This window comes from Peromyscus leucopus, chromosome 5, assembly GCF_004664715.2.
Source record: "Peromyscus leucopus breed LL Stock chromosome 5, UCI_PerLeu_2.1, whole genome shotgun sequence".
NCBI classification, from domain to species: Eukaryota; Metazoa; Chordata; class Mammalia; order Rodentia; family Cricetidae; genus Peromyscus; species Peromyscus leucopus.
Window position 1 is genome coordinate 119733005 of NC_051067.1, and position 15454 is coordinate 119748458.

The 15454-nt window shown below is 48.8% G+C and overlaps 1 protein-coding gene across 3 annotated transcripts in view; it reads left to right on the forward strand.

The window, feature by feature from the left end:
• Gan (gigaxonin) overlaps positions 1 to 15052 on the forward strand; it is a 48135-nt gene extending 33083 nt beyond the window's left edge. Inside the window, exons 5-11 of one of the 3 annotated variants that reach the window (XM_028875714.2) lie at positions 89 to 210; positions 2595 to 2707; positions 3424 to 3573; positions 4920 to 5056; positions 5699 to 5827; positions 13601 to 13710; positions 13795 to 15052. In XM_028875714.2, the coding sequence (XP_028731547.1) occupies positions 89 to 210; positions 2595 to 2707; positions 3424 to 3573; positions 4920 to 5056; positions 5699 to 5827; positions 13601 to 13710; positions 13795 to 13976 (943 nt within the window). In that variant the 3' untranslated portion in view covers positions 13977 to 15052. Of the gene's footprint in view, positions 1 to 88; positions 211 to 2594; positions 2708 to 3423; positions 3574 to 4919; positions 5057 to 5698; positions 5828 to 5922; positions 7094 to 13600; positions 13711 to 13794 lie in introns of those variants that run through there. The other 2 variants (XM_037206293.1, XM_037206292.1) reach the window with 2 other exon arrangements.
• Positions 15053 to 15454: the final 402 nt, after the last annotated feature.

The window sequence follows — 15454 nt, forward strand, 5'->3', positions numbered from 1 at the left end:
AAGTGTTTAACCATCTGTAGACTACTGACTTCGACAGTGGTTGTTATGAGCAGAACTGTAAAACATCAATTATGTATTATTTCCTTAGTTCACGGAAACCCACGGCCGCTATGCGATGTATGTGCCCTCTCTACGACCCTAATCGGCAGCTGTGGATCGAGCTGGCTCCTCTGAGCATGCCAAGAATTAACCATGGCGTGCTTTCAGCAGGTGTGGTAATGCGCTCGCTGACCAAGTCACATGTCATCTCAGGGTTATGCAGATAACACAGATGCGATTCTGCCTGGTGTGGTAACACAAACCTTTAATCCCAGAACTTTGGGAAGCAGAGACAGGAGGATCTCTGTGAGTTCGAGACCAGCCTGGTCTACATAATAAATTTAGGTCAGTTAGGGATATGTAGTTGCATACTGTCCCTGCCCAAAAAAAAAGATGGGGGTATGGCTCAGATGGCCGAGTGCCCTGGGTCTGGGCTCCATCACCACCTGGTATGGTGGCACATGAGTTCCAGGGACCAGATTCAGGTTGTCAGCCTTTGCAGCAAGCTCTTTTACCTGCTAAGCCATTTCGCCTGCCCTTTTTCTTCTTCATCTCTTTTGTCTCCCCATGTTGCCTCTGCTCTTAGAAGTCTCGTCAGGCACGTCAGACCTTTCCCCTCTGTTCTCTGCCTGTTTGTGTCAGCTTCTGGCTTTGTCTCTCTGTGGCGGGGTTAATGACTGCTTTTGGTTTATCTTCAGTAACTTTTCGGCTCTGAGAATCTACTAGTGCGTCCATGGGATGTTTTGATTTCTGCTTCTCTGGGAATCTTTGTTCGGTGTGAGGTCATTTAGTAGTTGTGTGTTTTCGGGGTTGTTCGGTGTGAGGTCATTTAGTAGTTGTGTGTTTTCGGGGTTGTTTGGTGTGAGGTCATTTAGTAGTTGTGTGTTTTCGGGGTGGTGGCAAGTGTTGCTGCTTTGCCTTCTCTGGTTGTCCAGTACTTCAGGTCTTTGCAGCAATGTTGGCTTTTGCTCCTGAACTCCATGAGAGCACGTTTCTTGATGTGCCTGAGAGGCTGTGCTGGATGCTCCTATTTGTAGGAATAATGAATGCCTTGCAACATGACAGGTAGTCTGGAGCTTGGATGAAGATGCTCTTTTTCTTCATAGAGGTTTTACATGTGTTTCCGATAGTCACAGGAAAATACTCTTGTTCCAAAAGTGAGTTCCAGCTTGGAATTTCCTAGACAAGCAGGAGGTTTAAGTCAGTTAAGCTGGCCACAGTGGGAAAAGGCACTTGCTACCACACCGAGGACCTGAGTTCGTTCCCTGGGACTCACAAGTTGTTCTCTGACCTTCATATGTGATCCATGACATGTGCACCTACACATATACACATACACACACACTTGAAATTTTTTTAATTTTAATTTTTTGAGAATGCCATACATATAAATATAATGGTACATTCCTGTCTTTCCCTCTGCTCTCTACAACTCTTCCATGTCCCGCTATGACCCCATCTCAAATGAATGACCTCTTCTGTAAGTTTATATATACATATATATATATACACAAAATCTCCTGAGTCAGTTAGTGTTGTCAATATGTACATGTGTCTAGGGTTGACCATTTAGGATTGGGAAACCTCTCAGGGGCTCATCCCTGGAGAAAACGGATTCTCCCTCAGTAGTCATTGACTGCCTCTAGTGCGTCATCTAGAAGCATGTGGAGCCTTACGAAATGTTCCCCATCCATGCTGGCGTGAGGACTGCTGTGGTCTTGTTCAGGCAACCAGATTGACAGTTCACTGGTGCAGCTTCCCTGTCCTGTCTAAAAGACACTGCCTTGCAGCAGCTGTCCTAGCCACCTGTCCCCTACAGTCTTTCCACCCTCTCTTCCATGATGTCCCCTGAGCCTTAGATGCAGGGCTTGTGTTGTAGATATCCCAGTTAGGGCAGGGAACCCCTCGGTCATCTCCTTCCTGCGTTTTGGCCAGCTGTGCTCTCTGCACTAGCCTCTGGCTGCCACAGACAGCAGCAGCTTTGGGGAGGGAGAGCCGCACTTACCAAGAGAGTGTGCATCGTGTCAAATGTAATTTTAAAAAGCAAGTGAGTACTGGTTCCAGCTGGCCCACTTACTTATTCTTTCCCTCCCCCATTTTTACAATGTTGGGAATACAACTCCAGACCTTGTCTGTGCTGGCCATGTACTCCATTACTGAGCTTTCCTCCGCCACTACCCGAGTAGCAGGCCCAACAGTGAGTCTTGTGTTCTGTTTTGAATGTCAAGTGCCCTGTGCTGAGTATCCCTGTGATCCTGAGAATAGATGTGGACTGGAGGCCTGATGCTGCTTGAGACTCACAGAGCTGGGGAATAATGTAATGGACTGAGGTGGCCCTGAGCTGCCTGTGACGAAAGAGGGGCATCACCTTTCTTCTCCTCCTGTAGGGTGAGAATCACCTCAAAGACTGTTGACTGAAGTAGAATGGCCAGAGTGACTGATAAGTTTGGATCTGTCACCGAGAAACAAGAAGACTGTCGGGGTTGAGGAGGGAGCTCTGAGTGCGCCATAGCACGTGCTGAAGGTGTCCTGTTTGTCCTTGTGCTCTTTTTCAGAAGGGTTTTTGTTTGTGTTGGGGGGCCAAGATGAAAATAAGCAGACGCTGAGCTCGGGAGAGAAGTATGACCCAGACGCCAACACGTGGACTGCTCTTCCACCCATGAATGAGGTATGGTGCAGCTGGCCTCCGTGGTGTGTTTCTTTTCTCCTTGGCACTTTTATTGGTGTGGGTCTAGTGTAGGAAAGAAGAGGCAGCCCGGCCTGCGCCTGCCTGGAGCCCTGCTTCCCTCATCTCCCTCTCCTGCCTTTCCCTCCCCGCCTCCTTCTGGCCTCCTGCCCAGCACCACCTCCCTTACTGTTGCCCACTGCCTTCCTTTCTTTATGGTGTTCCCCACCTCTGCACACGCTGGTTTTTCATGTTCCTACAGAGACTCCACAAGCCAGGGATTGTTTCTGTTCTGTTTGGGCTGCGGGTGAATGATAAGCACCTCATACTTCTGGAATTCCTGATAATCTGGCATGCCCTGTCCTCCATGCTGCCCATCCTGGCCACAGATAGTCTACACTACCTGGCTTTTGTTGTCTCTCACAGTCTCCTGCCTGCCCACTGAGCCAGTTGTCTTGGGAGGTAGGCGCTCTTCTGAGTTCTGTAGGTTAAGCACAGCATCTCTGCTGATGGGCCTGCATCTTTTGTCCCTGGTCCTGAGCAGTGACTGATCTGTCTGGGGTGCTGTGGAAGCCACATATAATGAGGAGGTGTTCCAAGGAAAAACAGTGTAAACAAGGCTCCTCTTTGCTGGAATGCTGGAATACAACGATGCCTGTGACATTTAGTACATGTGGAATATCCACTTTCTCCTACAAAGGTTTGTGATGTCTTTCCAGGCAAGACACAACTTTGGGATCGTGGAGATAGATGGGATGCTGTACATTCTCGGAGGGGAGGATGGTGACCGGGAGTTGATTTCCATGGAGTGTTATGATATTTATTCAAAAACCTGGACGAAGCAACCCGACTTGACCATGGTTAGAAAGGTGAGTGCAGGGGGCTGGAGAGATGGCTCAGAGGTTAAGAGCACCAACTGCTCTTCCAGAGGTCCTGTGTTCAATTCCCAGCACCTACATGGTGGCTCACAACCATCTGTAATGAGATCTGGTGCCCTCTTCTGTATACATAATAAATAAATAAATCTTAAAAAAAAAAAAAAAGAAAAGAAAGGTGAGTGCAACATCTGCTGCATCTGGCTTCTTTCCAGGCTGACTTCAAAGTCAGTGTCTCTTTGTGGGCTCGGTTGTTGCAGTGGGAAAGAAGGAAGGAAGGAAGGATCGATCGCCCCTGGGGCCTCACATAGTGCTCCCCAGCACAGCTCTTCATTTCCTAAGCCTGCCTTTGAAAAATACTGGGAGGGTCAGGCTCTAGGATGCTGGCTCTGTCTGTTGGCAGCTCGCCTTCACGTCAGCAGTCACATCACAGGAGAGAGCCTGTGCGAGTGTCCGTCTGCCTCCGAGCAGCAGGGCTGTGTTGCAGGGTCTGTAGAAGATACTTGGTGGCTAGCCTGATCTCTCCCATTGCCGTGGCTGCCTCTATCACTTAGTCTCAGGTTACAGGCAGAGCTGTCCATCAGTCCATCTGGCTGTGACTCTGGTTCATGTCATGGATATCCTGTCTTCTCTTACTGTGCACCCGTCCAACTAGACAATTGTGACAGCAATTGAACAGCTTATTGGTCCAAAACTCTTATTTCTCGGGAGCTCAGATACTGGTTAAGGGAGATAAGTTCTGGAAACTTCCTTCACTCCCCCGTCTCACCCAGTGTGGTACAGAACCCACGGCTTGTGCATACCAAGCTAGTGCTGGGCCACTGTCTACATCCCCAGTGTTTAAAAGCTCTTGTGAAAAGTTAGATTATGGGGACATCACGAGGTAAAGGTGGGGCCCAGTGGGTAAAGAGCTCACTGCCAAGCTTGATGACTGGAGTACTGGTGCCAGAATCTACATGGTGGAAGCAGAGAGCCATCGAAAAGATATTGTATAGAATTATGGGCTGGGGTCCAGTGTGATGGCAGAACACTGGCCTGCCCTGTTCAAGGGTCTGGGCTCCATGCCCAGCATGGCCCCACAAGAAGTAAAGAAAGTATAGTTATGGCTTCTTTGCCAAAGATGGAAGAAGACTCCTTTTCTGGGGATTTCCAGTACGTATCACCAGTTCTTTCCATCTCCAAAGCCCTGTGGGGTCATGAGAGGGGACGTCATTGTTTGGCTGTGAGGAGTCAGAACTTGTCCTGCATGTGACTGCTCTCTGGTCACTTGCTCTCTGTTCATCCAGTTCTGATGACAAATGGTACCTCTCCCCACCACTGTTTGTTTTTTTTCCTTTCAGATTGGCTGCTATGCAGCTATGAAAAAGAAAATCTATGCCATGGGTGGAGGATCATATGGAAAACTGTTTGAGTCTGTGGAGTGTTACGATCCGCGGACCCAGCAGTGGACTGCCATTTGTCCACTGAAGGAGAGGAGGTGAGGCAAGTGTGTGCCTGTCAGTGTGCTACTGTTGATGTTTCTGAGGCCTCCGAGTATGACGTCTCGGAAAACAGAAGGCCCATATGCACGTATAACATGGCATTGCAGTCACAACAAGAAGTAAAGACTGGGGAGGTAGCTCGGTGTTCAAGTGTGTGGTGTGCTGCCCAAGTGTGGGGACCCGAGTTCAGATCCCCAGTACCGGAGTAAATGTCAGGCAGGCAGTCCCCACACTGGAAAGGCAGAGGCAAGGGTTCCTGAAAAAGCTGGCTAGCTGGACTAGCCCTATTGGCAAACTCTGGGTTCAATTGAGAGGCCTTGCCTTAATGAATAAGGAATCCAAGAATGACTACAGACGTCAGCCTTGGGCCTCCACGTGTGCCTGTACACATAAAGACAAAAGCAATTGGATTGGGCGTGGTGGCACATGCCTGTTATCATAGCACTTGAGAGACTACTGAGGCAAGAGGATTGCTGTGAGTTCAAGGCCAGTATGGTCTACACAGTGAGTTCCAGCCTATCCTGAGTTCGTAATGAGACCCTGTCTCAAAAAGACCAACAAACGGAAGAACAAGGAGTAAGGAGTTTGGGCTGAGGTCCTGAGGTCTAAGCCAGCACCTGTGTTCTGTGGCCCTGCAGGTTTGGAGCAGTGGCCTGCGGGGTTGCCATGGAGCTGTACGTATTTGGAGGAGTCAGAAGTCGAGAGGACATCCAGGGCAGCGAGATGGTCACCTGCAAGTCTGAGTTCTATCATGATGAGTTCAAGAGGTAAGCAGTCTTGAGGGTTCCGCCCTGGTTCTCTCCCTCCATGAATTGGACAGTCTCAAGGCCCTCACACCTGTCCTGGCCCTCTGTGCTTCCAGAAATGTGTCTCAGCTTCCAGTGACTTCACTGAATTCTGTTTCGGAAGTATGACCAGTACATGTTAGATGTTTTTTCAGTGACTTCAGAAGTTGGTAGGTGCCTTGGTTGCTTTTCTATTGCTGTGATAAGACATGATGACCAAGGGAACTTATAAAAGAGCACATTTAATTGGGTTTACAGTGTCAGAGGGCTAGAATCCATGACAGTGGAACAAAGGCATGGTGGTGGGAACAGCTGAGAGCTCACATCTTGATCTGAAAATTGGAGGCAGAGAGAGAGCATGGGAATGGCCAGTCTTTTAAAACCAAAAAGCCCATCCCCAGTGACACACCACCTCCAGCAAGGCTACACCTCCTAGTCCTTCCCAAACAGTTCCACTAACTGGGGATCAAGTGTTGAAATATATGACCCTAAGAGGGCCATTCTTATTCAAACTACCACAGTAACTTAAAGAAACACCATGGAACCTGGAACTTAGCACACACTTGACCTTAGTAGCTTATAATTGGTCACTAGCTTTTAGGGTAAAGTTTTATTATTATTTATTATTATTATTATTATTATTATTATTATTTTGAAACAGCGTCTCTCTATGTAGGCCAGGCTGTCCTGGAACTCAGTATGTCAACCATGCTGGCTGGCATCAGTACTCCGAGACACACCTATTTCTGCCTCCCAAGTGCTAGGGTTAAAGGCGAGAGCCGTCATACCTGTCCATAGGTGGCCTTTTATGACAGGGCCTTCATCTGCTTTTTCTGCTGCTGTCCGCCCAGAGGATCCACACTGAACCCTTGGCTAGCTCAGTGCCAGACTGCCTGAAATGCCCCTTGTCCTTCTGGTTAACTTGGTCCTTTCCAAAACAACAGCTTACCTGTTGAAAGCCTTCATCTGCCAGGCTCAGCACACTCCTCAGTCCTTGATCCCGTATACTCTGCACATCTCCCTGACTGTGTAACTGCTACCGGGAATGTATACAGGGCAAGGTCCGTGTGGCCAGCCGCATTATCCTCCAGCATCAAACCCGGCTGGCATCAGACACTCCATCATATGTCACTTAAGCTGGTGTCTGAGATACTGAAACACTGACAGACCAGAAATGTTTCAGCAGATAAAGGCACTTGTCATCAAGCCTGATGACCTGAATTTCAATTGCCTGGACCCCCAAGATAGAAAGAGAAAACTGATCCCCGCAAGTTGTTCTCTGACTTCCACACAGCTTGTCAGTCATCACACACACACACACACACACACACACACACACACACACACACACAGTAAATGAATAAATGTAAGAAGAAAATCCTTTTGGCCAGGGGAGGGGCGAGGGTGTCTCTGTGTAAAAAAGTCTTGGCTGCCCTGGAACTCGCTCTGTAGAGTTCCTCGAATTCACAAAGATCTGCCTGCCTTTGCCTCCCGAGTGCTGGGATTAAAGGTGTGTGCCACCGTGCCCAGCTTAAGAAAAACCTTTTTAAAAATGCCTGGCAGGCCACGGCGTGCTTCTCTGGTAGGTCCTGTTCCCTCCTCTCACACACTTTCCCATTCCTAAGCACGAGGCAGTGTTCTCACTGCAGTGGCCTGTTCAGATCCCCGGGGAAGATCATGCTTGATCTTATGTGCTTCCGTCATGTAACCAAAGGGGGGCGCCATAAGACAACGGCTCGTTTCCTGTCTTTGAGCTCGGGGTGAATAATGAACAGATACAGGGTGTTAGACATCGTATAAATGTTGCCTGATCCATCACGTGCTTTCCCATTTAGGATATGATCAGAGGTGCTTTTACTTCCCATTATTAGGGTAGACTGTCAGGGGAATTTACCAGACAGAAAATGAGGCAGTTTAGACAGTGTTTGCTGTGTGGGGGATGGCATAAAGGATGTCAGAGGAGAGGCGTGTTACGTTTCTTCTTTGATGTGCCGGTGTGGGGGCTGCTTGCCGCAGTAGGAAACGGTGTGTTAATCTCTTGCCCAGATGAGTGTAAGACAGTCTGTCCCGCTGGATTAGCAGGCAGCGGCAGCATGTTTGGCTTTTGATAAAACACTGACACAAACCTTTTCCGTGACGACTGACTCAGTGTGTAGTTAGCGTGAGCTGCAACTTGTCTGAAGTCATTTGCTTACGTTTTTATTCTTTTTTGTCTGTGGCCGGGGGGTGGGACTCCATTCTGACTGTCCAGCTTCCTGGCTGTCCCGGGACATGCTTGGTATTCCTACCAGTCAGCCTGCTGCATGTCTGTTGTTGATGAACTTGACTACCTGTTCTCAGTACGAAACTGTGGCCCTGTGAGTAAAGGCAGTGCTCCTTTGTTCCTGTGTGTTTATTTCTATTTGGTTTGTTTGGTTGGTTGGTTGGTTGGTTGGTTTGTTCTGTTTTTAATCTTCTTCCTTGAGGGTCTCACTCTGTAGCTCTGACTGACCTGGAACTCTCTGTACAGTCCAAGCTTGCCATGAACTCACAGAGATCTGTCTACCTCTGCCCCCGCATCAGCCTGACTTTAAATTTATTTTTTATTATTTATTTGTGTCTGTGTCTGTGTGAATGTGTGCTCTCTGTGTGTGCTCAGGGAGGTCAAAAGCGGGTGTGAGATCCCCCGGAGCTGTTGTGACCACCAGATATGGGTGCTGGGACCCGAACTCGGGTCCTCTGAAAGAGCAGTCGGCACTTGTGACCACTGTCCACCTTCCCAACGCCGCTCTCATATTTCAAAGGGGCTGAGGGGAGAAGTGGGTCAGTGAGTGAAGCGCTCTCTGCTCAACCATGCGGGTCTTCATTCTGTCCCAGCACCCGCATGAGAGCCAGGCGTGGCACTGACCTGCACACAAGTGCAAGCACACCGTCACACATGAATACATACACAGACACACACAAAACAAGTAAAACCCTTTCCTTAGTCAGGGTTTCTATTGCTATGAAAAGACACTATAACAACAGCAACTCTCACACAGGAAAACATGTAATTGAGATGGCTTGTTACAGTTCAGAGATTCAGTCCATTATCATCAGCACGGGACACGGTGCTGGGGCTGGAGCTGGGAGTCCTACATCTTGCAGGCAACAGGAAGTGGTCTAAGACACTGGGCGTGGCTTCAACATATGAGCCTTCAAAGCCCACCTCCACAGTGACGCATTTCCTTCAACAAGACCACACCTACTCTAATAAGGCCACACCTCCTAATAGTGCCACTCCCTTTGGGGACCATTTTCTTTTAAACCACCATACCTGAGCCGGGCGGTGGTGGCGCACGCCTTTAATCCCAGTACTCGGGAGGCAGAGCCAGGCGGATCTCTGTGAGTTCGAGGCCAGCCTGGGCTACCAAGTGAGCTCCAGGAAAGGCGCAAAGCTATGCAGAGAAACCCTGTCTCAAAAAAAAAAAAAAAAAAAAAACCACCATACCCTTCATCTTAAAAAATTTTTTTTTTCACCAGGCAGTGGTGACGCACACTTTTAATCATAGCACTCAGTAGGCAGAGGCAGGCGAATTTCTTTGAGTTTGAGGCCAACCTGCTCTACAGAGTGAGTTCCAGGACAGCCAGGGCTGTTACACAGAGAAGCCCGGTCTCACGGGGATTTTTTTGCTGTTGTTTTCAGATAAAATGCATACATCTGCAGCCTTTGCGTTCCCAGGCTCCCCGGTGTAGTTTGTAAACAGTAAAGCAGCTGCTAAGACTTCCTGTCAGTGACACACAGGACGCTTGCACATTTGTAAAACACTGAACATGAGCAAAACCAGATGCTGCACAGTCGCTGCCCGGGCTCCTCTGTTCCCCTCTGAGGCACAGACACTGCCCTGTCCCATTTTCCGTGGGAGGACACCAGAGCACAGGGGGTGAGCATGCAGCAGACCTGGAACCCAAGCGCGGGCATTCTGGCTGCGGGCCTCCAGGGTACCCACCCCACTGGCCTCACTCTGTTCCCGTAAACGCTGGCAGAAAGACACCGCCCAGCAGTGGGGCCGAGTTCCCGGGTGAGCGCTCTCTCTCTGCATGCTGTGGAAATTGCTGCCAGACGAGCAGTCTGCGTTAGATTGCAGACCATTCAGATTGTAAGTAATCTCTTGTCTTTCCTGTCTTTGTTCCCTATTTTTAGGTTAAAACTTTCCTGGAAAAATGCCCTATCTTACTATTTTCTGTGGTTTCTGAATTTTTTTAAAAAAAGGCCAAACCTTACTCCCAAGTCATGGTAATGACACATGGAGACACGTGGAAAGCAGGGACTTCTCTCTTTCTGGAAGTTCCTGAGTCCTTTGCTTTGTCTCTCTGCTGTCTTCCTAGTTGTCCCCACACTCTGACAAGGTGCCCTCGGGTCTCTCACTCTCATGTCACTGCCACATTTTACCTTTCACACTCGACAAGGGGTCTCCTGGGCACCCACCCACTTTCTCTCCTGCTGCACCCCGCTGTGGACTCTCTCCACATCTCAGAGCAGTGCTCCACACACATTCTCCCTCCCCAGGTTTCTGCAGGGTGGGTGCCCTGCTGTGCTTAGTGTCTGCTGAGTGGCCTGAGGCCCGGGCATCTCTGTGGCCTCTTCCTTTCCCAGGGAGTCCTGGCCTTTGGCTTCTGCCTGAGTTTCCTGCCTTGACACGTGACCCTTGTGTTACCTTTGAAGCTGTGTGCTGCGCCGCCGGCGCCACCTTTTCATCTTTGAGTGTACAATTGAATAGGGATGCTTGACACCTGGACAGCTGCTGCAGACCTCGGGTTGAGGGCCATTGTGGCAGGAAGGGCTAAGTAAATCCCTGGAACTCTCCTGCCCTCCAAAGACCAGAAACCCATTGTATCCCAGGGGAACTGGTAGAAACAGTGCAGGCGTGTGAAGCCTGTCACCCCGTTCAGTTCACTGAGAGAAGGTAGAAATGGCTGGGCATGGTAGAACACACTATAACCCTGGTACTCAAAAGACCGGAACGGAAGAACCTCTAGTTCAAGCCAACATCAACACCTACTGAAAACTTAGGACGCAGAGTCGGGGAGGAAGGCAGTGTGCAGTGTCCTCAGCTCTCTAGGGTGCCTGGGTTGTCCAGATGTGGTGTGTCCTGGGTTGTCCAGATGTGGTGTGTCTTTTCATCCCAGGCCTTGCTCTGCAGCTGTTGAGCTAGTTGCTGTTTTCTCTTCATCCTATTTGCAAGGACCTACAGAGAAGTTCCTCTGCCTCAGTCTTTGAAGGCGGGGCCAGCAGCTCACCTGTGCAGCCATGTATGACCGTGTGTTGGTCATTCTGATGTCCTGTAGAAACACCACACTGCCTGCCCTTGCTGGCCATGTCATCCCATTTGGATCTGATGGTTGCAAAGCAGAGAGTCCTTCATCTGCCTTAGTAAGACTTGGGAAGGGGTGAGTAGGGACATGAACCCTGCTCTTGACCTCACCGCTCTCAGTCACGGTCTAGCCTGGAGGCAGAAACCACACCAGCAATCTAAACAGAGAAAATGCAATAATGTATATAGTCATTGGCAAGGGATGGCAGCGGACATTGGGCTGGGATATGGCTAAGTAGGGAGAATTCATACTTAATGTGTGAGGCCAAATTCCATATTCCTAGCCCCAGCAAACCACCCGATCATAGGCTGGGGATGTGGCTCAGAAGAGAGCATGATGGAGCCCTCAGGCCCGTCCTCTGTATAAACTGGGGATGTTGGCCAGCACTCCTGAGGTAGACGGATCAGGAGTTAAGATCGTCCTTGGCAGCTTAGCACATTGGAGACCAGCCGAGGCCCCGTCTCACAGAAAGAGAAAGGAAGAGGGAAGGTGAGACAGAGAAGGGGAGGGGGAGGGAGATAAGGTGATGGCTTAGCTTTGTTTTATAATCTTGGACAATTACCTTGGTTCCTTGTTTCTTGGAATTCAAAATAAGGAAGCTACCTGTTTCGTAACAGTCAGGGAAGCGTTCGTTGGAATGAGTAATACTCCATGTGAGATGTTTCTGTGTCGGTGGTTGACATCAGAGTTCACTCACCTGCTACCCTGGCTCTTTAGCTGCTGTGCACAGAGTGGATAGGCAAAGTGTCCACCGAACTGGACAGTGGGGCCTCAAGGCCGCTTAGGCACGGGCTATGATTTGGCATGCCTGTAAGCCATTAGTGGGAAATGGGCCACGGTGTCCTGAGTGAACATCACTGCATGGCAAAGCCTGGATTTTATCTATCTCATGAATGTCAGAGAACAGCCTTTGCAGGAGTTGATTCTACAGTGTAGATTCCCAAGCATCAAACTGAGGCAACAGGCTGAGCAGCAAACACCTCAGCAGCTGAGCCACATCTGTTTGCAGTCGTTGTGTATATTTATTTATGTTTAGGAGTGCTTTGCCTGTATAATCCGTATACCATGTGTGCCTGTGGAGGTCAGTAGAGGGCATCAGATCCCCTAGAAATGGAGTTTCAGATGCCTGTGAGCCACCGTGTGGGTGATGGAAATTGAACTTGGATCCTCTGCAAAAGCAACAAGTGCTCTAGACCACTGAGCCATCTATCTCTCGAGCCCCTGCAGTAATTTAGACTTCTAGAAAAGTTTCAGGAAGTCAAGGCATTCCCATAAGCCATTCAGGTAACTTCTAATGCCAGTGCCCCCCTTGACCAGAGTACAGATGTCAAAGCTGTGCAGTACTAGCTGAATTACAGACAGCTCAATGTCACCCGCTTTCCACCAACATGTCCCTTGCCTCAGTTCAGCCTGGGCTCTAGTTGCTGACAGGAGCTGTCCCTTAGCCTGTGATAGCCCCTGTCTTTCCTGACTTTGATACTTGAAGGTTAATCAGGTTTTTGGTTGTTGGTGTTTTTTTTTTTTAGATTTTTTTAAGGGCTTATCTTATTTTTATTTGAATGGACATTTTTGCAAAAGAAGGTACATGAATTAGCCAGTAAACTCATGCCAAAATACCTAGCATAGTTAGACTTTAAGGAAATTCTCGCTGGCACAGTGGCACAGTCTTCAAAGGACTGGGGGCACCAAGACCCAGTGGGCACGAGCAGCTGGGATTCCCAGGCCTCACGAACTAGAAAACAGAGCAGCATTGTATTTGGGGTAAGAGGGACATTTTCTCATCACTTACATGGCACATGCCCTTTCTGCAGAATTCAGCAGTTCTATAAGTCCACCAAAACCAGAACCAAACAAGACTCATCTAACGTCCCTGACCATTGTAGCTACAGCAGCCCAAGCCAGAAGGCGTCCAGGTGAACGCTAGCAAGTGTGATGGGACTTGAGCACTAAGCACACTCCTGGGCTGCAGAGATGGATACTCAGGGGTTAAAATGTTGGCTGCTCTTGCAGAGGCCTGGGATTCAATTCCCAGCACTCACATCAGGGAGTTCCAGGAGTTTTGACTTTGACCTCTGACCTCCGTGGGCACTGCACTCATATGCACATACCTACACACAGACACACAGACATACACACATAATTAAAATTTTAAATTGGGGGGAGCAATAGTATGTGTGTGATGTAAGCCACACATGAATGAGTCCCAGGAGCTGTGGTGCTCAGCAGAGGCAGTCCCACTCTGTGGGCGTCACGACGTCTGAGCCTTTGCTGTCCGTCTGGACAGTAACCACAGCCAAGGGTCCTGCAGGTGGAGTGGGGGTCAAGAGTGGCAGTGCCAAGTTGCATTGTACCTCTTTGTCTTCCTGAGCACGCCATTTGTCCTTTGGTTCCCTGAGTTGTGTCTGTCGGCCTTGCTTTCAGGTGGATCTATCTTAACGATCAGAACCTGTGCATCCCTGCCAGTTCATCCTTCGTCTATGGAGCTGTCCCCATAGGAGCCAGTATTTATGTTATCGGAGACCTTGACACAGGTGAGCAAGCTGCCGCGGTTTCTTGGGAACGGCTTCCTGTGGCTCAGGTGCACCAGCTCAGCTCTGCTCCCTCTCTGGGTTTAGGTACCAACTATGACTATGTGCGTGAGTTTAAGAGAAGCACGGGTACCTGGCACCACACGAAGCCGCTCCTGCCATCCGACCTCCGACGCACAGGCTGCGCGGCTCTGCGCATAGCCAACTGCAAGCTCTTCCGCCTGCAGCTGCAGCAAGGCTTGTTCCGCATCCGGGTCCATTCCCCTTGAAGAGGAAGAGGAGCCAAAAGCGAGATCCTGCCCCAAGCGCATCACATGGCTGGACGTCAGCAAGTGCCGAGAAGCAGCTCCATCTTGCTGTGTGCTGGGTTTCAGTATGGTTACTCTTCGGTGGTTTTTTAATGCTTAGAAGCTTGGGCTTCTGCTCTTGTCTGGAGACCATGTAACTGTTGAAAAACTACCCGGGAGGAACAGTTCCTCCAGCCTGATGCATTGGTAAACCGTGGAGGCTAGTGAGTGTCAAGAGGAGGGAGTGGGGGGTTGGTGTCATGGGAAATATCAAAGTTAAAGCCCTAAGGTGCATTTTCCCAGAAGGGAACTCTTACTAACTGTGTCCTAGTGTGTGTGCTGTGGTAAACAAACAACAGAATCCATATATGCAAACCAGTATACCCAGCAGACAAGGTTGTCCTTGTACTGTGTGGAGGGGTAGAATGCCTGTCCCCACTCAGTAAACTGAGGCTCGTGCCAGTTAGTTCCCATTCATTACTAGTGCTGTCTAAAGACTCTTGAAGAACTATATTCTGATGAACTGAAACTGAGATAAAACTCCTCTCTGGCCACAGTCTGTCTTAGTAAAGATTCAGTCACCCGAGGAGCTCAAGTCTGCAGCCCTGATGTGAGCTTAAAGGAATGCTGACCGTAAAAGTCCCTGCGACATGAGAGAGTTCCAGGCGGGCACTGTCAGCTCGGGAGGGAGCTTGCACCATTCTTCCTTTCCACCTGGAAAAGCAAAACCATTTTCTATACTCCAGGCTGTTAGCGCAGAGGAGATTGTAGAGTTGGGCAAATGATAGAAATCTGCTGCAACTAAAAATAATGGAACACTTTAAAAAAAAACAAGCTGTCCAGATAATGTACATAGGGATCAAAAACTTCATATACTCTGTCTGAAAGCACACTGAGTCCTGTTTACTGCTGCTTAGAACTTACAGACTTGTCTTCGAATGCAGGTGTGTTTAGAATCTTGTCTTTGTGACAGGCTGCTCCCACTGGTAGGAGTTTTAGATGAATTTCACTCCCAGTAATGTTTGGCTGGTAGAATAAACTACCTCAACTTAATTTCATTCTCTTCCCATTAGTGTCCTCTACTCTTTCTCTCCTTCCCATTCCCATAGTAAAGAAATTCTCTAGATGATGGACTTTATCTTGTAAGATAGTCTGTTTTCATTCAGTCTGTGCCACCTTGGTGGGAAATCAGGGACTTGAGTGCACTCCATTACTTGATAGTGTGAGCTGTATGCAATATCGAATTTCTTGTCAACTTGATATAGCGTTCCTCATTTCTAATTGTTTTCTACAAGTTTCTTTAGAGAATGGCTAGAAGAGGCAACATTATATCTTAGTGACTGCTCAATGTATAAGTACATCCTTTGGTTATAAATTGGAGAACAGAAATTTCTTCTAGAAACTTCCTATGTGAGATGTTTATATACAATTAAAGTGCATATAAAGCATTAATCCTATTT